Source organism: Pan troglodytes, chromosome 11 (assembly GCF_028858775.2).
Source record: "Pan troglodytes isolate AG18354 chromosome 11, NHGRI_mPanTro3-v2.0_pri, whole genome shotgun sequence".
NCBI lineage: Eukaryota > Metazoa > Chordata > Mammalia > Primates > Hominidae > Pan > Pan troglodytes.
In genome coordinates, this window is record NC_072409.2 from 100,593,269 (window position 1) to 100,616,032 (window position 22,764).

The following is a 22,764-nucleotide window of genomic DNA, read 5'->3' on the forward strand; positions in this document are numbered from 1 at the left end:
GATAGTGCCTCCTTCTAAGCAATTTACAGATTCGTGGGAACCAAGGAGGCGGAGGTTGCAGTGAGCCAAGATCGAGCCATTGCACTCCAGCCTGGGAGATGAGAGTGAAACTGTCTCTCAAAAAAAAAAGTATTATTATTTAGAAATTGGGTCTTGCTATGTTGCTATGTTGCTCAGGCTAGTCTCGAACTCCTAAACTCAAGTTAGCCTCCTTCCTCAGTCTCCCAGTGCTGTAATCCCATACAGGCGTGAGCCACCACACCTAGCCTGTGTCAGCTAGTTTTTTTAAAACAGCTTTACTAAGATATAATTTACATAATCACAAGTTCCACCTATTGTAAGTACACAATTCAAGGATTTTTAGACAATTCAGAGAGTTGAGCAACCATCGCACGATCTAACCCATTTTTTCAATGTTTCTGGTGTAGAAACCATTTTATTATTCTAGTACAAAAGTACATGCCAAGCCATTAAAATTGTACAGCAAGTATTAAGGATGCAAAGTGACTCACTGAAAATGTATGTAATGGACTTGTACAGACAACTGCTCTACTGACACAGAAAGAAAGAGAGGGAGGGTTGCTAGAGCCAGTACAGTACAAAGCAATGGTTATCAGCTAGGCCCTAGAGTCAGACTGCTGGGGTTCAGATTCTGGCATCCCTACTTACTTAACTGCTGTCTGGCCTCAGGCATATTACTTGAACTCTCTGAGCCTCAGTTTACTCATCTGAAAGAGAACAGCACCCTACTTTATGGGGTTATGAAGAATAAATGAAATACTATATGCAAGAGGTTCAGTAGAGTCCTGGCACATAGTAAGGACTCAAGAACTATTAGCTGTTTTTATAGTTATCATTGGATGTCTATTAAATAGCCTTTCATGAGCCAGACATGGAAGACCACATGCTCTAATTAAATTTGTATGAAATTCTAGAGAAGGCAAATCGATGTTGATAGCAGATCAGTGATTGACAGAGGCTAGGGAGTGGAGGTAGGAAATTGACAGCAAAGGGTCACAGAAAACTTTTCAGGATGTTCTATATTATGATTGGGATGTTTTGTAAACACTTGTCATTGAATCACACATTTAACTTGGTGCATTTTTCTGTATGTAAAGTAAATCTGACCTCTCTCCCCCAAACTCTTAAAGATCTAGCTTTTAATTTTCCAGTTATTTTACATGTCAGAAGCAAGGTTCAGTTTCTAAACTCAGCCAACAAATATCTGTTGAGCACCTACGATGTGCAAGACACTGTTCTGGGTGTTGGGGATACAGTCTTGAAGAAGACAGATAGCATCCTACCCCCATGGAGTTTATAGTTCAAGCACGAATTATACACCTATGTTTGGAGTTACAAAATACAGGATGCTATGGGGAGAATACACTGTCCGGGTAGGGGGAAGTAGAGGAGTTCCAATATGTATAAATCTCTGTCCCGCGTTTTTTTCTATTTTTTGAACACAGAAGCAAACAGAGTCCTTCCACCTACTGTCCAGGTGGGTGGTGTGTCAGAGGCCTCTCGGGGACCAGTGACCGTGACCCAAGGCTGCCCTCAGGCCACACCATCTGCGAGATGCGGTGGCCACCTGGCGAGGGAAAAGGACTGGCACCGGACCAAAGACCAGGTGGATGCTTCCACGGACCCCAGGTGGGGCGCTGCTTTGACCTTGGCTTCGTCATCCCCGCGCTCTCTAGCTTCTTTCCAGGTGTGCCCAGCCACCGCAGAGAACAGGCGGCAGGTAACCTTAGGAAACCCTCCCAGAGGGCGTGCCAGACCGGGAAACTTTATCTGGGAGGTGACTCCACCCACTTGGGCGGGGCTGCCGCCCGCTGGGGGCGGGCGGGGCGAGCCTGCTGGGGGCCGGGCAAGTGGCCCGGCCAGCGGCGCGGCGTCCGGGGAGGAAATGGATGCTGTGCTGGCCTGCCGGCTCCGGGGGCGGGGAAATCGAGTAGCTGCACTCAGGCTCCGCCCGAGACCCGGAGGGAGCGCCGGGCCGTCCCCTTTTGCCCTGCTTTGCGCTGGGCTGATCCCAGAGCCGAGAGCAGGAGTCGGCTCTGAGTTCCCTGCTTGGTTTTTGGGTGGCAGCAGCCAGAGGAGGAATATGGCGCTCTTAGGCAGCCGAGCGGAGCTGGAAGCGGACGAGGTACGATCCGATGGGGATTGCGGGCCCGGCCCCTGAAGCCCTGGACAGGAGTCCGGGAGAGAAGAGTGAGCCCGGCTAGGACGGCCGAGGCCCCGCCCCCTTGGTCCCCTCTCTGGGGTGGGCTGGCGGGCGCCGGGTGGGGGCGCCCGGCCTTGGTAGGTCTGTCCCCGCTGGAGCTAGGAGGGTCTCTGCGGCGCGCGGAGCGGACGCACTGCCGAGGTTCGGAGCGCCGGCCCCGCGAGTCGTGGGGATGGAGGACCCACGTCCTGCCAGCACTTGGATGGGCGTGATGGCGCGGGACCATAGGACCCGCAGCTCTGAGCTGTTCCGGGCCGGCCCAGCGACGCCTGGGCTTTACGAAGTCTGACCCTGAAGTCCTGGCACTGGCTCTCTGGGTGTTCGTGGAATCATCCCTCGACCTGGGAATCTCACCTTCTATGGAAGTTTCCTGGTGGCAGAACCGAAAGGCTTACGATTGATGAAAAGAGGGGGCAGCCTGAGGAACAATGAGTAGAGGGGTACCTGCCGCGACAGCAGGGCAGGGCTGCCAGGGGCTGGGGCTAGAGGGCCAGAGCCGCAGCCCAGGCTGTGGTGCTTCCCTCTCCCTCCACGGGGCCGGGACACTTCCCTAGCAGGTCCTCAGAGTCGGTGGTGGCCGGAGGGAAACCACTTTGAGAACCGACTCCGGCCTCCTTTGGTTTCAACTGTGTTTGAGTAATTAGCCACTCCTTCAGTCGTGGCGCGCCCGGGCCTGAGCACCCAGGGGTTAGCGCGCCGGACCTGTTGATTTATTGACTATTCATTTCAGCACCTGGCAACTCCAGAGACAGCGCTCTCCCTGCTCTTGAAGTTGAGACCGAGGCTCCAGCAGCAGCCAGCACCCACAGCTGCTGTTGCTGCCATCTTACCTGACTTGAATTGTGCGAGTCGCTGCCTTTAGAAGGCTTTGGTTTCAAATGATGCAATAGTGGACGATCTGGAGGAGGCGGTTAAGATTCCCGTCCATCTCTTTAGTGCCAGGAATCTCCTGACAAGGGATACTATACTTTAAATGTGGTCCGTAAAATAAACAAAAAACAAAAACTGAACTACAGCTCCTCTACATGACAGAGAGACAAGAGGGCAAGCCGGGCTGTCCAGACCCTTGGTTACAGCCTGTCCCTTGCATTGAGGATCCCAAGACTGTAGAATGAAATATTTGAATCCCGATCTGTTTGTAGGAGATTTGCTGTGCTTAGAACTATGTAATTCTCTAGATTAGGGCATTGTTGAGGCGGTGCTATTATTAATTAACACTGGGATAATAGGTGTAAACTGGGACTGTTTCGGAGATACTTTGACAAATGGTCACCCCAGCTATGCTCACTGCCTACTAGATGAACGGTTGAGATGCATTAGCCGATGAGGAGGGAAGTTAGGTTTCTGTGGGTGAAACTCTGGGTGGAAGTTAGGTTTCAGAGTAGCAGAGAGCCTGGCACACAGATACTTGGTAAATAAATATTTGTTGAATGAATGAAAGACTGCAGAAAAGATGTTGCTTAATAACAACTCAGTTTTTGCCATATCATTCATTTATTTTTCTTCATTCATTAACTATTAGGCTTCTGTTACATGCTAGGTACTGTACTAGTCCTAGTTGATGAGCAAAATACAACTTGAATTCTTTATTCATGCCAAATTTACTTTTGTCCCTCACAGTTTACCACTTCCATTGCTATAAACTGAGCAAGCGTTTATTAAGCATTTACTTTGGGCTCAAACTTGGTAGGTGCCTTAGAGAAGGCATAGTTTTGCCTCTTTATGGTTCTCAGTCTGATTAGGGAGATATGACCTGGGTACAAGAACTCTAAAAAGGAGCTCAAGTAAATGTAAGCAAGTAAGAAGTAGTGTGTTGTAGACTGGATACCCTTGATTTATTTGTAGAAAGTCCCTTACTGTAAATGGGCTTGAAGAACTCTAACCTCGAGTTCATACGACCCTGCTCTTCAATTTTACTGGGTGCGCAAATAGCTTATTTCAGCTAGGAAGCTTTTCACGTATTTAAGAAGAGTCTGATAGTCTTTATTTGATATTGATAGTTTTTAATGGCCATTATTTGATATTCTGGGGGAGTTAAAAGGGACAAAGTGATATAGTTGGAAAAGTACCAGGTTAGGTTTTTAGGTAACCTGGTTCTTCTCTTTGTTCATCACTTATGTGTGTAAACAGCTGACTACGTGCCAAGCCCTGTACTAGCCTGGAGGTACAACAGTGAACAAGACAGACAAGGTCCTTCCCATGACTGTTGACCTTGATTGATCAAGTCTGTCAACCTCAGAGGGCTCTTTCAGTTCCCTTATCTGAAGAACGAGGGGCTGGATTAGCCCTAAGTGTTCTTCCAGCTCTAAAGATCTGGGTTTTTATTGAGATGGGGGAGAGGGGTCGGGGGGAGGTTGGGGAAGAGGGAGTTTCTTTTGGGAGAAGGGCTAATAATATGGAAATCTTTTTCTTTAAAAGTACCCAAGGAATGAATGATAATGGTAGAGAAGCTCTCATGGTAGCTGTGGGATGGAGGTTTTCTTGGCTAAACTGATTTTTTAATTTGTGTTTTTTAGGTGCTAGTATGATAAATTCGGGAGCATAGAAGTTAGGACTTGCATCCTCATTGGAGGCAAAAATTGGTTATTGGGGAGCACAAGCATCTTAGATATTATAATGGTGTGTGGCCATTTAAAGCTCAATCAACAAAAGCTTGTTTCTTAATATTTGAATTTCTCTCATTGGGTTTTCTTGTGTATTACACTAGCAACATTGATAATGGGTTCATGGAAGATGTACAGAATATATTCAAGGTCAATCCAACAAATTTATAACGTAGAGATGGCTGTGGTTGGAAGACTTTCTAGTTGCCTGATCTTGAAGTCATTTTAGTTGGTTACCTTCACATACTTATGGGCTACCATTGGGTGCCTTGTGGCTTGCTTATATTTGGCCCTCAAATATAAGGATTTGAGAATTGAATGAAAATCATTTATATTTTATTATTTAATTCAATTAAGATTATTCAGCTCACCAATAATTATCTCAAGTGCCAAAAAGGAAAACATTGACAGTATTTGAATTAATATCTAGCAGCTAATTAAGTTAAAAATTTTCTCATATGAGGCCAGGTGTGGTGGCTCATGCCTGTAATCCCATCACTTTGGGAGGCTGAGGCGGGTGGATCACCTGAGGTCAGGAGTTCGAGACCAGCCTGACCAACATGGTGACACCCGGTCTCTACTAAAAATAACAAAAAAATTAGCTGGGCGTGGTGGCGGGCACCTGTAATGTCAGCTACTTGGGAGGCTGAGGCAGGAGAATCGCTTGAACCTGGGAGGCAGAGGTTGCATGAGCTGAGATCGCACCATTGTACTCCAGCGGGGGCAACAAGAGTAAAACTCCATCTCAGAAAAAAAAAATTTTTTTTCTCATATGAAACAGAAGTTCACTAAAAATCACTTTTCAGCCTGTGTAACGCAGTGAGACCCTGTCTCTACAAAAATAAAAATATGAATAGTTAGCTGGGCATGGTGGTGCCCGCCTGTAGTCCTAAGTTATTCTGGAGGCTGACGTGGGAGGATCACTTGAGCCTAGGAGGTTGAGGCTGCAGTGAATTCTGATCATGCCACTGCACTCCAGCCTGGGTGACAGACCCCGTTTCAAAAAAAAAAAAAAAAAAAATCACTTTTCAGAAAATGATTTTTTCAATAGTTTTACTTTTGCTGGAAAATAACAGTTTTGAATGTTTTTTGAAAAGTTGATTACATTGCTATTATGTAGCTATAGAAATTGATAATTTGTATATATAATTTGATGCATTATATTTAACATTATATTAAAAGTCACTCAGCAAATACAGTTATAAAGTTAAATGTTCATAGATTTTTTTTTTTGAGTTGGAGTCTCCCTCTGTTGCCCAGGCTGGAGTGCAGTGGCACAATCTCGGCTCACTGCAACCTCCGCCTCCTGGGTTCAAGCGATTCTGCTGCTTCAGCCTCCCAAGTAGCTGGGACTACATGTGCGTGCCACCACGTCCAGCTAATTTTTGTGTTTTTAGTAGAGACGGGGTTTCACCATGTTGGCCAGGATGGTCTCGATCTCTTGACCTCGTGATCCGGCCGCCTCAGCCTCCCAAAGTGCTGGGATTACAGGCATGAGCCACTGCGCCCGGCCAAATGTTCATAGCTTTTTAAACATTTTTTTTTTTTTTTTTGGTGGGGGATGGAGTTTTGCTCTTGTCATCCAGGCTGGAGTGCAATGGCATGATCTCGGCTCACTGCAACCTCCGCCTCCCGGGTTCAAGCGATTCTCCTGCCTCAGCCTCCTGAGTAGCTTGGATTACAGGCGCCCAACACCATGCCCAGCTAATTTTTGTATTTTTAGTAGAAACAGACTTTCAGCACGTTGGCCAGGCCGGTCTCAAACTCCTGACCTCAGGTGATCCACCCGCCTCGGCCTCTCAAAGTGCTGGGATTACAGGTGTGAGCCACTGCACGGGCTTTTTTTTTTTTTTCTGTGACGGAATCTCGCTCTGTCACCCAGATTGGAGTGCAGTGGCGTGATGCATGTGCCACCACACCCGGCTAATTTTTTTGTATTTTTAGTAAAGACGAGGTTTCACCATATTGGCCAGGCTGGTCTCGAACTCCTGACCTTGTGATCCACCCACCTCGACCTCCCAAAGTGCTGGGATTACAGGCGTCAGCCACTGCGCCCGGCCTTTTTTTTAAAGACAGAGTCTTGCTTGGTCACCCAAGCTGGAGTGCAGTGGCATGATCTTGGCTCACTGCAACGTCTGCCTCCCGGGCTCAAGTGATTCTCCTGCCTCAGCCTCCGGAGAAGCTGGAATTGCCGGCGCCCACCACCACATCCAGCTAATTTTTGTATTTTTTTCAGTAGAGATGGGGTTTCACCATGTTGGCCAGGCTGGTCTCAAACTCCTGACCCCAAGTGATCCACCCGCCTTGGCCTCCCAATGTGCTGGGATTACAGGCGTGAGCCACCGTGCCCAACCTTACACTTAACTTTAAAAATATTTATTGAGTCATTCTGATCCTGTTATTGAATTAAAAAACTAAGCTTTATACTTAGGCTCCTTTGAGGGTTGATAATGAAAAAAATTAAGACACTGACTAGGAAATAAATGGCTTATGTGACATGTTTTTACCACCTGCTTTTTGGCCCAGGAATTTTTAGATCTAATTCTGATTTGGCTAATTTCTCTTTGGAAGTTTAGATGAAGTTTTGATAAAATTCATTACAACAATTTTCTTTCTTTTCTTCTTCTTCTTTTTTGTTTTTGAGATGGACTCTCTCTCTGTTGCCCAGGCTGGAGTGCAGTGGCACGATCTCAGCTCACGGCAACCTCTGCCTCCTGGGTTCAAGTGATTCTCCTGCCTCAGTCTCCCGAGTAGCTGGGGTTACAGGCATGCACCACCACGACCATCTAATTTTTTGTATTTTTAATAGAGACGGGGTTTCTCTATGTTGGTCAGGCTGGTGTCAAACTCCTGACTAAAGGTGATTCGCCCACCTGGGCTTTCCAAAGTGCTGGGATTATAGGCGTAAGCCACTGCTCCCAGCTGAGATTTATTCTTTCATTCCACCAATGTTCATTGAACGCCTGTCAGGTCCTAACAGTCTTTAAATGCTGGATATACACACTGAAACAAGACAGTTATTACCCTTGAGGAGCACAATGTCAAGCAAAACACTTAACACAAGTCACTGTACTATTTCTATCTTTGGGTTAGGGTAGGTTTTAGGCAGGAAGGTCATATAATTTATCATTCAAAGCAGGGCACTCTGAGTAAATGAGTGCTTTCAGTAATTGCACTAAGACAACAGGTACAAACAGGGATGATTGGCTTCCCTTGTTTAGGGTCCAGCAAAGACTTGAAAGGAGAGATGGTATTTGAACTAGGTTTCAAAGGGCAAGTGGGATTGTGTTGGGCTCCCCAGTGGGAAGGCCTTGGGGGAAGTTGAGATGGGCGGGAATAAGAGAGCACTTGGTACAGTGGGAAGGAGAGTGTCAAGGGCAGAAACCAAAAAGGCTGGCTTGGGTCGTGAGTCATTGTGTCCTGAATGTCACGCTAAGGAATTTGGGTTGTATCTCCTAAAAAATGGGAACCTGGAAGGTTTTTTTTTTTTTTTTTTTTTTTTTTTTTGAGACGGAGTTTTACTCTTTCACCCAGGCTGGAGTGAAGTGGTGGGATCTCGGCTCACTGCAACCTCTGCCCCCACAGCCTGGGTTCAACCGATTCTCCTGCCTCAGCGTTCCGAGTAGCTGGGATTACAGGTGCCTCCTACCACGCTCAGCTAATTTTTGTATTTTTAGTAGAGACGGGGTTTTTCCATGTTGGCCAGGCTGCTTTCGAACTCCTGACCTCAGGTGATCCACTTGCCTTGGCCTCCCAAAGTGCTGGGATTACAGGCGTGAGCCACTGCAACCAGCCACATGGAAGGTTTTTGATGAGGCAATTGTTGTAAGATTGCTGATTTAGGAAGATAAATCTGGTGAAGTGGATGAAGCCAGGATGTGGAGGTGGCAGAAGGAGGACAAAAGGCTGTTGCAACAGTTAGTGTGGAAGATGATGAGTAATGAAGTAGAGTAGAGGCTGTGGCATTGGACAGAAGAGGCCAGAGTTAAAGGATTTCTCAGAACGTGAAAGAGGACTTGACTTGGTGGCCTGTCCCCCAGTTTGAGGGTCAGTGGTGCAGTGAGGGAGGAGCCATTGAGTAATAATTCTGGGTTCCTTGTGTGGCTGGGTAGGGGTGCTGTCCCCTAAGGAGAAGGAGTAGAGTTTATTCCTGTTTCCTTTCAGCTGGGTAGGAGATGGGGAAGGAAAGCAAGCAGATGAAACTAACCCCTATGCCTCACTGAATTTTCTGATTGCGGAGCATGGGCCATTTGTTCATGAAGGTATGCATTTGGGCAGAGTTAAGAAAGGGTGTTTGTAAATTGGTAATGCAAGTTAGTGGAAGGAAGCAGCATCACTTTACCGTCAGTCCCAACTCCAGCTCAGGTTAACAAACAGACATTCTCCTGAAATGTTTCCTGAAATGTTCAATCTTGAGTCTCTTTTGAAACCCTGTTTTTTGACAGCTGTTTTTCTAGTGAAACTTTTCCTCCCCCTGTACCTGGATACCCACTTCCTTCCCTTCAAGTCTGGGTAACCCATATGCTTCTGCAGACAAGTATCAGTTCTTCCTGTGCTAGCTGCTTGCCTTCTTATCTCAGTTTCCTGCCCATGGGTGCTGTTACCAATCATTTAGTGTGAATCTGATACTGTGAGTTCAGTGAAGCTCAGAGTTTCCATCTAGCCATCTGTTGACAGCCGACCAATCTCCAGTCTTGGGTGCCCCAGTAGCATCTCAGGCGGAGTCTCCTGAAGTTACTTTGTATTCACTTCCCAAAGATGAGTACCTGGGGACTCCTGTGGGTGCTTTTGAGGCTTCCTGGGGGAGGGATTTTCCTTTTTTGAGCCTCCCATTGGCCACCACCTTAGTCAGCACTCTCCTTTTCTCCCCCTGTGCTTCGTGGATCTGTGCTCCCTCCTGATGCACCAAGTCCGTTTATACCCAGAGCCACCACGGCCAGTTGCTGTATTGGTGATGTCATCACACCTCTCTAAAGGGACTTCGGAAGTGGGGAGTGCCTGGCAGTTCCTAATGCCATCATGCATCTTCAGCTCTTTATTTAAAGACTAGGTGTGTAGTAAATGCTTTTCGTTGTGATCTGTGGATGTGTCCCCTTGGTACTGCTGATATTATGCTGTCATATACATAGGGCCTACGTATTTTAAAATATTTTGGTGAAATGATACATTGTATGTTTGTTGGGTCTGAAGGTAACTAGTGAGTGACAATTTTCAGTCTGACTTAATGTGTTGAGTATTGTGTTAGGTGCTGGACAAGCAAATGCAGCTCCTGCCTCAGGTTATGGTCTAGTGGAGAGTGGGGGCATGTGTGTTCTGAGAACCACCTGGTGGAGGAGGGATGCCAGGGTACTTTGTGAGCACAGAGGAGGGCACCTCTTCTGGGAGAGAGGGTAGTCAGGAATGATTTCCTGGAGGAGGCCATTTCTTAGACATTCTGAGTCAAGAAGAATGAGTAGGGGTTAGCCATGGAGAAGTGATGTGGGGAAGGGGGAGCTCTTGAAGTGTCTTCCAGGAGAGGGAATAGCGGGATAAGGTGCAGAGGTGAGGAAGATCCTGTGGTGCTCTGGACAGGTGGAGTGTCAGGAATCAAGGCTGGAGGGGTACTTTGTTAGTTCTCCAGAGAAATGGGACATAATATATAGATAGATGAGAGGGGATTTATTATGGGAGTTGTCTCACATGATTGTTGATATGGTTTGGCTGTGTTCCCACCCACATCTCATCTTGAGTCGTAGCTCACATAATCCCCACGTGTCATGGGTGGGACCCAGTTGGAGGTAATTGAATCATGGGGGTGGGTTTTCCCATGCTCTTCTTGTGACAGTGAATAAGTCTCATGGGATCTGATGTTTTCATAAAGGGCAGTTTCCCCACACACACTCTCTTGCCTGCTGCCATGTAAGATGTGCCTTTGCTCCTCCTTCATCTTTCACCATGATTGTGAGGCTTTCCCAGCCGTGTGGAAATGTGAGTCCATTAAACCTCTTTTTCTTTATAAATTATGCAGTCTTGGGTATTTCTTCATAGCAGTACGAAAATGGACTAATACAATTATGGAGCGTGAGAAGCCCTACCGTATGCTGTCTGCAAGCTGGAGAGCTGCAGAGGCTGGTAGCGTGGCTCAGTCCAAGCACAGAGGCCTCAAAACCATGGAAGCTGATGGTATAACTCAGTCTGAGGATGAAGGCTTGAGAACCTGGGGGACTACAGGTGCAAGTTCTGGAGACCGAATGCTGGAGAACCTTGAGTTCTGATGTCCAAGAGAAGGAGAAAAAGGACTTCCCAGCTCCAGAAGAGGGAAAAAGCAAATTTGGCTTTCCTCTGTCTTCTTGTTCTATCTGGGTCCTCTGCTGAGTGGATGGTACCCAAAACTTTGGGTGAGGGTAGGTCTTCCTTACCCTGTTCATGGATTCAAATGCCAGTCTCTTCTGGAAACACTCTCCCAGACATACCCATAAATAAAATGTTTACCTGTTCTCTCTATCTGGGTATCCCTTAATCCAGTCAACTTGACACCTAAAATTAACCATCACAGGTAAGAAGGGCCGTTCAGAGACTTTCATGTCAGATTGTGGAGATCATGGTGTGCATCTGCGGGTTTCAGTGAGGAGTGGTGGGGAGCGAGCAGTACTTTAGGTGGCTCCCTGGCAAGGCATGGAGGCTGATTGGAGGTAGACAAGCCCAGAGTGACGGAGGCTGGTGTTTTGTTTTGTTTGTTGAATGATTATTGGGACTCACTGATGACCCAAGGGTACCTAATAATTAAGGTAACATGATGGGTAAGATATGGTGTGGATCCCTCTGAAAAAGACAGTCAGAAATGTGGACACAGACAGCTGTAACCTGGAGTGCAGGGTAGAGTCCAGAGAGGGTTCAAGTGTCCTGTGCTCCAAGGAGAAGAGGGCTGTCACAGGGTGGTCCACCTGGTCATTCTCTCTCCTGCCTGCTGCCCACCCCACCTGCTGACTTGTTTCCAGACCAAGTCTTTACTGACTAGCTGTGTGACTTAGAGCAAGTCCCTTAATGTTTTCGAGCCTTGTTTTCCTCATAGGCGACACGAAGGAGTTGAAACTGATGATCTGTCTGTAAAAGTTCCTTTGAGTTTTTGACATGTGTCTTCTAGAAGGTGACATTCGACCTGGGCTTCTTGAGGTGGAATTTCAGCAGGCAGCAAGGGAGGAGATCACCCCTCATTCCTTCAGGCAGAGGGAACAGCAGGGGAACTGCGCTCCTCAGGCGTGGTGAAGTAGGCTGGAGGCCATGTGGTTGGAGCACAGTATATGCCCCCTTTAAGTGATTAATGCCGGAGAGCTGCTGTGAGTGTGTTCCAGCCAGATTGATCAGAATCTGGCCTTGAATGCTTAGCTACCAAGTTTGGCTTTTCTTTTTTCTTTTCTTTTCTTTTTTCTTAAAGAGACAGGGTCTTGCTCTGTCACACAGGCTAGATTAGAGTGGTGTGATCATGGCTTACTGCAGACTTGACCCCCTGGGCTCAAGGGATCCTCTTGGCTCACATGATCCCCCAGCCTCGGCCTCTCAAAGTGCTGAGACTACAGGCATAAGCCACCATGCCTGGCCCTGCCTTTTAAAAAAATTTGCTTTTGGCCAGGCGCAGTGGCTCATGTCTGTAATCCCAGCACTTTGGGAGGCCGAGGCAGGGGGGTATCACCTGAGATCAGGAATTTGAGGCCAGCCTGGCCACCATGGTGAAACCCAGTCTCTACTAAAAATACAAAAATTTGCTGGGCATGGTGGCACATGCCTGTAATCCCAGCTACTCGGGAGGGTGAGGCAGGAGAATTGCTTGAACCTGGGAGGCGGAGATTGCAGTGAGCCGAGATTGAGCTATTGAGCTCCAGCCTAGGCAAAAAGAGTGAAATTCCTTCTCAAAAAAAACATTGCTTTTTTTGACAGTGGAGACACACATGCACCCTTCTGTATTTGGGGAATATTTTTGCTTTTCTTCTTCTTTTGGGGTAAAGGAAGCAACAATAATGATTTCCATTTGTTTGGTTTCACTTTCCCTTTCCCAACCCCATTTCTAAGGTACAGTTTTAAACGGATGCCTGTAAACTGAAATGCAGTGGGTGGTTAAGGAGACAGACAAGGTCAGAGGCACTTGGGTAATTTCACAGGTTTATATTTCATCACATAGACTTTTACCTTCGGACTAAGTTCTGAGATAGAAAACCAACTTGAGCCACGGTGCTCGCGTGGGCAGCAGGACCAGTCACAGCTTCTTTGAGGAAATGCTTGGTCCTCCTTTTTTCCCTCCCTGCTTTCTCAGACCACTTTGTCCTGGCATTCTGGACAACCATGAGTCACAGTCTTTACACTCAGAACCAAAGGAAACAAACCTCAGATTCTCACATTGTTTTTCAGACCAAATGGAGTATTATCTTTTTGAGAGGAGGTAGACAAGACAAATGAGGACAGAGAGGGAGAGTCCTCAAGAGGGGGAAGTGAGGCCTGACTCCAAAATCCTCCCCCTAAAGTACTCATATGTCACCCCCTGTGCAGAATCATCAATCAAGGGCTCATTGACCCATACCAGGTCCTCCATGTGCAGAGCAGCACTGAGTTTCTGAGAGAGTGGCCAGCTGGGCTTAGATTCTGGCTTCCCATTTCCTCTCTGACTTTGAACAAGTGATTTCACTTCTGACATTCTTCATTTATGAAGGATGAAGTCAGATTATATTTTATAAAGCACCTGACACATAGAAGGTACTACTAAAATGCAAATTTACTTTCTCTTTATGCTTTTAAAGTCTTGCTGCTACTGGTTCATTATCTATGGATTTAATGAAGAATCTGCAGCTAACATTTCAGTATGTTGAAATATATTTTTACCTTATTTTTGCAGTCAATTGAAAAGAGAATTCTACAGAAGAAACAGAAGGGAAGTGATTGGCCCAAGGTCACTCAGCTGGCTTAGGCACAGAATCAGGGTTAGAAGCTAGATTCCCTAACTCTAAACCCTTTGCCCTTTACACTAGGTCAAGCAGCCACAAACTTCTCAAACTTGACTAAGAGGTTAAATGCAGCCTGCCCACCTCCTGCCTATTTTTGTAAATAAAGTTTAATTGGAGCACAGCCATACCCATTTGTTTAGGTGTTGCCTATGGCTACTTTTGCCCTACTGTGGTACAGTTGGGCAACAGATGTGTGGCTCACACAGCCTAAATATTTATATGCCTTTTATGGAGGAAGTTTGCTGACCCTGGTACTAGGTGGTCAGCAAACTTCTGACCTTCTGGGGTGTTTAAGTTTGTTTGTAATGTATTGTAAGCCTTATGAATTAAATGTGCTTGTTTCCTTCATGTGCACGTAAGCATCAAAAAATAGGAAAAATAGAAAATTACTTGACACATCCCATTAATTGGTTTGGTTGTAAGTTCTGGAGTCAGTTGGACGTGGGCTTGAATCCCTGCTCCTCCATGTATAACCTGGGATAAGTTACTCAATCTATCTATTCCATATTCACCAGAGAAATGGCGATAATAGAACCTGTTGTGAGGGTTCAAGGAGGCTTATGCAGCGCTTATCGTGGGGGGCCCAAAAGTTGGCTTGTGGCATTGTCAAGGCTGCACTCTGTGGCTGCTCACAGGCATTGTGTAAAGATTGGCCCAGCCAGAGTCTTGCAGAAAAACCTTCCTCTGTGATGGAGTCCTGTAGGATAAATAAGTCACGTCTCAGGCGAATACCCAGGACTCCAGCTGGGAAATTCTTCAAGTTTACATCCTCCCACCTTTCCTTTCCTTTCCTGAGTGGGAGGGGAAACCACTTCACACAAAAGAGAGTAGTAAACAGGGGCTCAAAGGGCCACCTGTTCCAGCTCTATCTAAAACTGAAAAGTGTTAATATTTGTCAGCAAGGGAGGTGATAATGCCAGCAATATTTTGGAAACAGCATTTGGTCGCTGACACATAAATGGTGTTGTAACCTTTGTTTTCTCCAAACATTTTGGTCAATGTCATAAAGTTCTTACAGGGTTTTCAGGTAGCACCTACATGTTGGTAGGAGACTATGGCCTGTAAAAGGTATGTTTGTGTTCAGTTACTGAACATAAGAGGCTAAAAGGTAAAGGAAGTAAGAGTGTGCAAGCATTCCTGAGCCCTGGAGGGACTCTAGGGTTCTTGCTGTGCCCTAAAGCAGTGTACTGTGCTAGACTGCTTTTTTTTTTTCCAGCTGCTAGCAGCTGACAATAGACTGCTCTTTCTAAAATGCAAGTCCATTTTCGCCTTGCCTCTTAAAATCTGTGCACAGCTTCTCATTGCCTTTAAAGTAACATGCAAATACCTTAGCATGACATATGAAAAAACTTCAGCAGAATTAAATTTAAAGGAGTTCAGTTGAGCAATGAAAGATTCGTGAATCAGTTAATCTCTGGAGCCAGAGCAGGCTCGGAGACTGCAGTGCAGCCATGTGGTGGAAGAAGATTTATGGACAGAGAAAGGAAAGTGACGTGCAGAAAACGGAAGTGAGGTACAGAGACAGCTGGATTGGTTACAGCCCACAGTTTACTTTATTTGAACACGGTTCCAACCGTTGGCTACATTTGATGGACCAAAACTCGGTGATTGGCACAAGTGTAGGTAAGGTCTGTTTACACCTCCACTTGTAGCTCACGATGTACAGAGAAACCTTTAGGCCAAACTTAAAATATGTAAGGAGGCAGCTTTAGGCTAAACTTGATTTAACACATGTAAGGCCTTTCTTAGCATCTTCCTAAGTGGTTCTCATATTTTAGTGTGCATAGAAATCACCTGGCTGGGGTACAGGTGGCCTGTTACAATGCACATCCCTGTGTCTCACCGCCAGCGATTCTTGCTCAGTAGGTCCTAGGATCTTGCATTCCTAACATGGACTTTTAACATCAGCCATTCTGATGTGCTTGTGGTTTCTTTTCTCATGCCCAATTTCCTAAAAGGTGGTCATTTCTTCCCAACTTTTTCATACACTGTTCCCTCACCTGGACAATTCTTTTGAATCATTTCAGACCTCCCTCAGGTACCACCCCACCTCCAGGTGCTCAGTAACTAGTTATATGTCATTACATGAGTATATGCTCTCTGAGAAATGTGTTATGAGGCAATGCCATCATTGTGCCAGCATCATAGTGCACTTACACAATCCTAGATGGTACAGCCTACTACACACCTAGGCTCTCTGGCATGGCCTATTGCTCCCAGGTTACAAGCCTGTACAACATGTTACTGTACTGAATACTATAGGCCATTATAACACAATGGTATTTGTGTATCTAAACATAGAAAAGGTACAGTAAAATGTGGTATACAATATAAAAAACAGTACACCTGTATGGGGCACTTACCATGAATGGAGCTTGCAGGACTGGAAGTTGCTCTGGGTGAGTCAGTGAGTGAGTGGTGAGTGAATGTGAAGGCCTAGGACATTATTACACATTAGTATAGACTTTATGAACACTGTACACTTAAGCTGCACCACATTTATATTTTTTCTTTAATAATAAACCTTTGATTAATGGAACTTTTTTGCTTTATGAACTTTTAAATTCTTTAAAACTTTTTGGCACTTTTACAATAACACTTAGCTTAAAACACAAACACACTGTACAGCTATACAAAATATTTTCTTTATATCCTTATTCAAGCTTTTTTCTATTTTAAAAGTTTTTTACTTTTACTTGTAAACTTTTTTTAAGAACTAAGACATAAACACACAGATTAGCCTGGGCCTACATAGGGTAAGGATCACCAATGTCACTGTCTTCAGGGGCAGTAACATGGCTGGAGCTGTCATCTCCTATGACAACAATGCCGTCTTCTGAAATACCTCCCGAAGGACCTGCCTGAGGCTGTTTTAGAGTTAACTCTTCTTTTTTTAATAGGTAGAAGGAGAAGGGTACCCTCTAAAATCACGATTAATAGTACAGTATAATAAATACATAAACCAGTAACAGTTGTTTTTATTGTTCTGTACTATACATAATTGTATGTGCTATACTTTTATATAACTGGTGGTGCAGTAGGTTTGTTTATACCAGCATCACCACAAATATGTAGGTAACTCATTGCACTGTGTGTTATAATGGCTGTGACTAGGCGATAGGAACTTTTTAGCTCCACTCCAATCTTACGGGACCACCGTGGTGTATGTGGTCCATCATTGACCTGTTGTAGTTACACGGCTTTTGTCTGTATTTAGCATTCCTGGCTGCCTTGAGAAGAACTATTCCTTCTTTGGCATACATGCTGTGGCATCCAACAGGAATGGGATGTGGGCATTAACTATGATTCTTTCCTGTCTGTAAAATTCTAGCCTTATGAATGTACTTACAAAAAGTAAACTTTGCACATATTTGCTAATTAAGTTAATGGCCATGAATAAGGATTTAAAGGGTGCCAGGCACTGAGGCACCAGGCTGCACTCAGCAACTGTGAAGCAGGCATTAGAATTCCCATTTGATTGATCAGGAGACTGAAGCTCACAGAGAGGTTAAGTTACTTGATCAAAGGCACATTGGCAGCAAGTGGCAGAACTCCACTGTGTCTGCTGCCTTGCAAGCTTGCCCATGTTCTTTCCTCTTTCCCGCATGCCTTGCTAGGAACAGATACCACAAATCTGAAATTCAGGTGTGTCAGGAAAGAGGCTGATTTTTTTTTTAAATTCTTTGTCCTACTTGAGACTTTGGATCCAGTGACGGTCCCTTTTGTTCAACTGGTAATGGCTTAAAAGTGCAACTGTTTGTGCATCCTTCTAGCAGGAACTTAAACATGTTGGATAAATAGCAGCTGTCTTAAGGAATGAATAGAAAATCAGGAAAAGTCATCATCCATATGAACTCTACATATCATCTGCTTTCTTGCAGATTGTATTAATCCGTTCTCATGCTGCTGATAAAGACATACCTGAGACTGGGCAATTTATGAAAGAAAGAGGTTTAATGGACTTACAGTTCACTGTGGCTGGGGAGGCCTCACCATCATCACAGAAGGCAAGGAGGAGCAAGTCACGTCTCACGTGCATGGCAGCAGGCAAAGAGAGAGCTTGTGCAGGGAAACTTCCATTTTTAAAACCATCAGATCTCATGAGACTTATTCACCATCATGAGAATAGCACAGAAAAACTTGCCCTGGTGATTCAATTCCCTCCCACTGGGTCCCTCCCACAACGCATGGGAATTGTGGGAGATACAATTCAAGATGAGATTTGGGTGGGGACACAGCCAAACCATATCACAAATGGAACAAATTATTCATGTGGACAATGTGTTTCCACAAGAGAGGGTGGCCCTTCTTCACCATAGAAAGCAGCAAAGGAATTCCTTTAATGCTGTCTAACAATGTGAGAGTTTTATCCTCTCAGTCAGGAGGGAGACTTTACCTCCGTAATCCATTAGCATTATCTCAATACACTTAAACACGCCCAGCTTTATTAAGGTGTGCTTTGCATTACTCCTTTTAGGTATAACCCAAAAAATGTCTGAGACAGATCTCAATTTAGAGGTTTATTTTGCCAAGATTGAGGATATGCCTGGGAAGGAGACACAGTTGCAGTAAGATCTGTGCCCTGTGCATTTTCCAAAGACGATTTTGAGGAGTTCAACATTTAAAGGGGAGAGTGGCAGAAGGGGAAAGCAGAAAAGAAAAAAAAGAGGTAGGTATGCAGTGAGGTAAGGGGTCACATTCTTGTGAGGCTTTGATTAGCGTTCACTGGATCCACATGTTACATGGGAAAGGAGGGAGTAGAGGAACAGTCAGTTATGCATTCTGCATTTTAAATCTGCATTTTACGTAAAACAAAGTAAACATAGAGTAGAGGAAGACGTCAAACGTGCATTTGTCTCTGGGTGGATGGTAGGATGACTTCTAGTCTTGTCTTTGTCCCATACCTGTGAAGATAAGTTGTTAAGTTATATTTTCAGGGTGAGATTGAACAGAACTCTGTTTTATGGTAAAGATTCTGGGGCCCACAAGGCATTTCCTTGTGAGCAATTTGTGAAGGAGACCACCTGGGGAGATAGGTGGCCTTCTATCATTGCAGCTATCTGTTTAGGAACAGAAGGGAGGAAGTTTTTGTGTGACTCAGTTCCCAAGCTTAAATTTTCTCTTTGGCATGATGAGTTTAGGTCCCGAGATTTTATTTTCCTTTAATGTAAGTGTTCAAGTCAGTGGATTTTTAGTAAATTTACAGAGTTGCATAGCCATCACCACAATCCAATTTAAGAACATTTCTATCACCCTATAAGGATTTCTCTAACCATTTTTTTCTCACTTTAGTACACTTGTAATACTTAAAATAATTAAAAAATTAAAAATCACCAGGAGAAAGTAAAATTTCCCAGACAGAAATAAAAATGAGCAGTCATTATATATGATTAGGGTAAAGCACAAGTGTTAGGCGTCACAAATCAAGACCGGGAGAGCACGGGTGCTTTTGGGTCAGTGTTTGGCTTTGGCTCTCACACTGGACATCATCAGGGGGGTCAAGGGCTGTATGAATTACTCCTGCCCACATGAATAATTTGTTCCATTTGCAAGAAAGCAGATGATATGTAGTTCATATGGATGATGACTTTTCCTGATTTTCTATTCATTCCTTAAGGCAGCTGCTATTTGTCCAACATGTTTAGGTTCCTGCTGGAAGTATGCAAAACAGTTGCATTTCTAAGCCATTACGAGTGAACAAAAGGAAATATCACTGGATCCAAAGTCTCAAGTAGGACAAAGAATAAAAAAAAATCAGCCTCTTTCCCGGCATACCTGAATTTCAGATTTGTGGTATCTGTTCCTAGCAAGACATGTGCGAGAGAGGAAAGAATATAGGTAGGCTTGCAAGGTAGCAGACACATGGAGTTCTGCCATTTGCCGGCATTGTGCCTTTGAGCAAGTAACTTAACCTCTCTGTGAGCTTCAGTCTCCTGACCAATCAAATGGGGATTCTAATGTCTGCCTCATAGTGGCTGCGTGCAGCTCTGGTGCCTCAGTGCCTGGCATACTTTAAATACTTATTTGCATCCATTAATTTAATTAGCATTTGTGTATAAAGTTTACTTTTTGTAAGTACATTCATATGACTAGAGTTTTACAGAGCAGGAAAGAATCATAATAAGATTATTTAAAATACTGCAACTAGCCATATTGAACATTTTGGTATTAAATATTCATTTACTGATAGTCATTTTATTTTTGGGAGGAAAGGTTTTGTTTTTATTTTAAACTACCAACACTGGTAAGTGTCCTTTTGGAGGACTGGCTGAAGCCAGGTAACCAAGGGCAAGGCACTTTGAGCCACAGTTTCCTCACTTATACAGTGGGGCTAAATGATATAATGTATGCAACTTGCTACCTGGGGTAGATAAGGAACATTCACAAAAATAAGGATAATTATACTTTAAAAGCATGTAATTAAGTGCTCCTAGAGGTCTGGGGTGTTCACATTTCTAACAACTTGCTTATTTAGTAATAATAGCCTATGAGAGTTCCCTGACTCCCCTCATGGGATGTGTGACTGGGTGTGGCTTGTCTGTTCGGCTGCCGTGCATGCTCAAACCCCTTATGGGAGGGGGAGCACAAAGATGGGCAGGTGCAGAAGCTGGGGCAAGTGCCCCTGGGCTCCGGCCTCACGGCAGCATCCAGGGGTGGGTGTCTGTGACTCCCAAAGCCCAAGTGGCATGTGTTACAGTGAGCTCTTTTAACCTTGCCATCCGTGGATGGCTTAAGTGTTAACCAGCATAGTGTCCTCTTGGTACCCAGGCCTTTGTCCAGTGTCCAGGAAGAATCAGGTTGCACATGGACTTGAAGGATGAATGTGGGGGCTTTATTGAATGGTGGAGGTGGCTCTCAGTGGGATGAATGGGGAGCTGGAAGGGGGATGGAGTGGGAAGATGATCTTCCCCTGGAGTGTGGTTGTCCAGCAGCCAATCTCCTCTCCAACCATCCCCAGCTGAACTCCTCTCGATGACATTCAGATACTCCTTCTCTTCTCTTTGCTGTGCCATTCTGCCATTCTTCTGCTCTTCTGTTCATTTCCTTGTGGAGCCGGGGTTTTGGCGTTTATATGGGTACAGGATAGGGGATGTGGTGGGCCGAAAGATAACTTTTGGGTGCAAAAACAGGAATGCCCATTCTCATTTAGGGCTGCGGGTTTCCAGGCCTGAGAATGGGGCCTTTGCTGGGGAACTGCTCTCTTCTATCCAGTATTTCCCTGTCTCCTGTCCATATCATATGGATGTATTGGTATTTCTCACAACTTTGATAGAAAACATTGAGATTCTTGGTATGCTTTTTCATCTGGCAATCTATCAAAATGTAGTTTGATTTCACAAATGGTAGAAATGACTTTATTAAGGTGTCGGGTTCCACAAGCTTAATTGTATAGCTAATTATATTTGAAATTTACAAAGGAAAGCTACTAGCTTAGAAAGAATCATTTTTTTATGTTGTTTTTTTGAGATGGAGTCTCGCCCTGTCGACCAGGCTGGAGTGCAGTGGCGCCATATCGGCTCACTGCGAGCTCCGCCTCCCGGGTTCACGCCATTCTCCTGCCTCAGCTTCCCGAGTAGCTGGGACTACAGGCCCATGCCACCATGCCTGGCTAATTTTTGTATTTTTTAGTAGAGAAGGGGTTTCACCGTGTTAGCCAAGATGGTCTCAATCTCCTGACCTTGTGAGCCACTGCGCCCAGCCAGAAAGAATAATTTTTTTTTCCCTAAAGGTTTTCTTGTCTTTACCTCCCTTTATAGTTTATGGCAGAGGAGCTTACATTTTAACTTAAATGAAGGTGCCCCTGTTTGATATATGCAAGTCCAGTCCAAGAGGGTACTTCAGGTCTGTGAGCTTGGGGAAGCGAGTACCACATGGCAATAGATTAGGCTCCGACATTTTAAGACAGAGGGACATGTGACATGCCTAATGAACTCTCATCCCTTTGTTAAAGACCACAAAGCATTCCATTTCAACTGTGGCAATTGGAGACAATCATCTCTTCCGTAACTCTGTTACGATTGACCTGTTCTGTTGTCTCTAGCTGTTTCTCAGCTTTCTTAATTTTGGCAGTTCTTTATTTTCAGATTGACCATTCAGCTTTGTCAGATGTCACTATAGATTTCTCTCCCTCTCTCTTAATGAGAAATGATTTTAAGAGATTGTGTTTTAGCCATGTACGCTATTATTGTCATACAAATACTGATGGCCCTTTGGGCTCCCCTCCAAGCATTTAGAGCAAAGAGTAAACAGATCAGTTAAGATTTAGTAATGAAACTCAGCTTTAGACGATGGCAAATCAAGCAGACCCCCAATATCCTCATTTTAATAAAGTCCATTTTGGAATGAAAAAGAATTAGAAAAATAATTTAGTCTTATTGCTGAAGTTTAGCTATTCCTTAGCCTTCTAAGATTCCTTGACAAAACAGAATTCTCATAATAAGCTAGTTCTAGGTATTAGAATTTTCTGAGACGGGATAAATTGTGAGAAATTTAAAAGTTCCCCAGGTCAAATTTGGGACAATTTGAGCAACAAAATAATTAAGAACAGTGGAGTATTACGGGCCATAGAAAGTAATAGGAGTCCTTGAGTGCATATGGATGATAAAGAAATAACTAGATAGCTAAATGAGGGAGATGGAAGACTTTTGCTTTAGTAGAATGCCAGAGACAGATTGGCAGGAATGGAAGGAGTGCTGAGGTTGGAAGCTCAGTTTCAGCGTCATTGTAAATAATGAGTCAGGCAGTACCACCCTAGGTGCTAAATCTAGGGGTACTTTGGGTGAGCAACATGATGTTTACCTATCTTACACTATCTCACCAGAGACTTCTTATTAGTTGCAAGACAAATACAGTAACTATGCAGTGGAGAAATAGGACAACACCTTGACCAGGTGACCAAAATTAACATCACAGGTGGAAGCAGATGAACATCTGTGCCTCTGGATATAAATGCCCTTAGGAGGAC

At 44.7% G+C, this 22,764-nt stretch overlaps 1 protein-coding gene across 3 annotated transcripts in view; it reads left to right on the plus strand.

Moving 5' to 3' along the window:
• Positions 1 to 22,764, plus strand: part of TTC39B (tetratricopeptide repeat domain 39B) — a 191,447-nt gene that overhangs the window by 55,134 nt on the left and 113,549 nt on the right. For 2 of the 3 annotated variants that reach the window (XM_063788720.1, XM_054658706.2), the window contains one exon: positions 1,467 to 1,741. Coding sequence is in view for 2 of the 3 variants with exons in the window: in XM_054658706.2 (XP_054514681.1) it covers positions 1,467 to 1,741 (275 nt within the window). In the remaining variant the exon portion in view is untranslated. Of the gene's footprint in view, positions 1 to 1,466; positions 1,742 to 1,855; positions 2,147 to 22,764 lie in introns of those variants that run through there. The other variant, XM_528545.8, reaches the window with a different exon arrangement.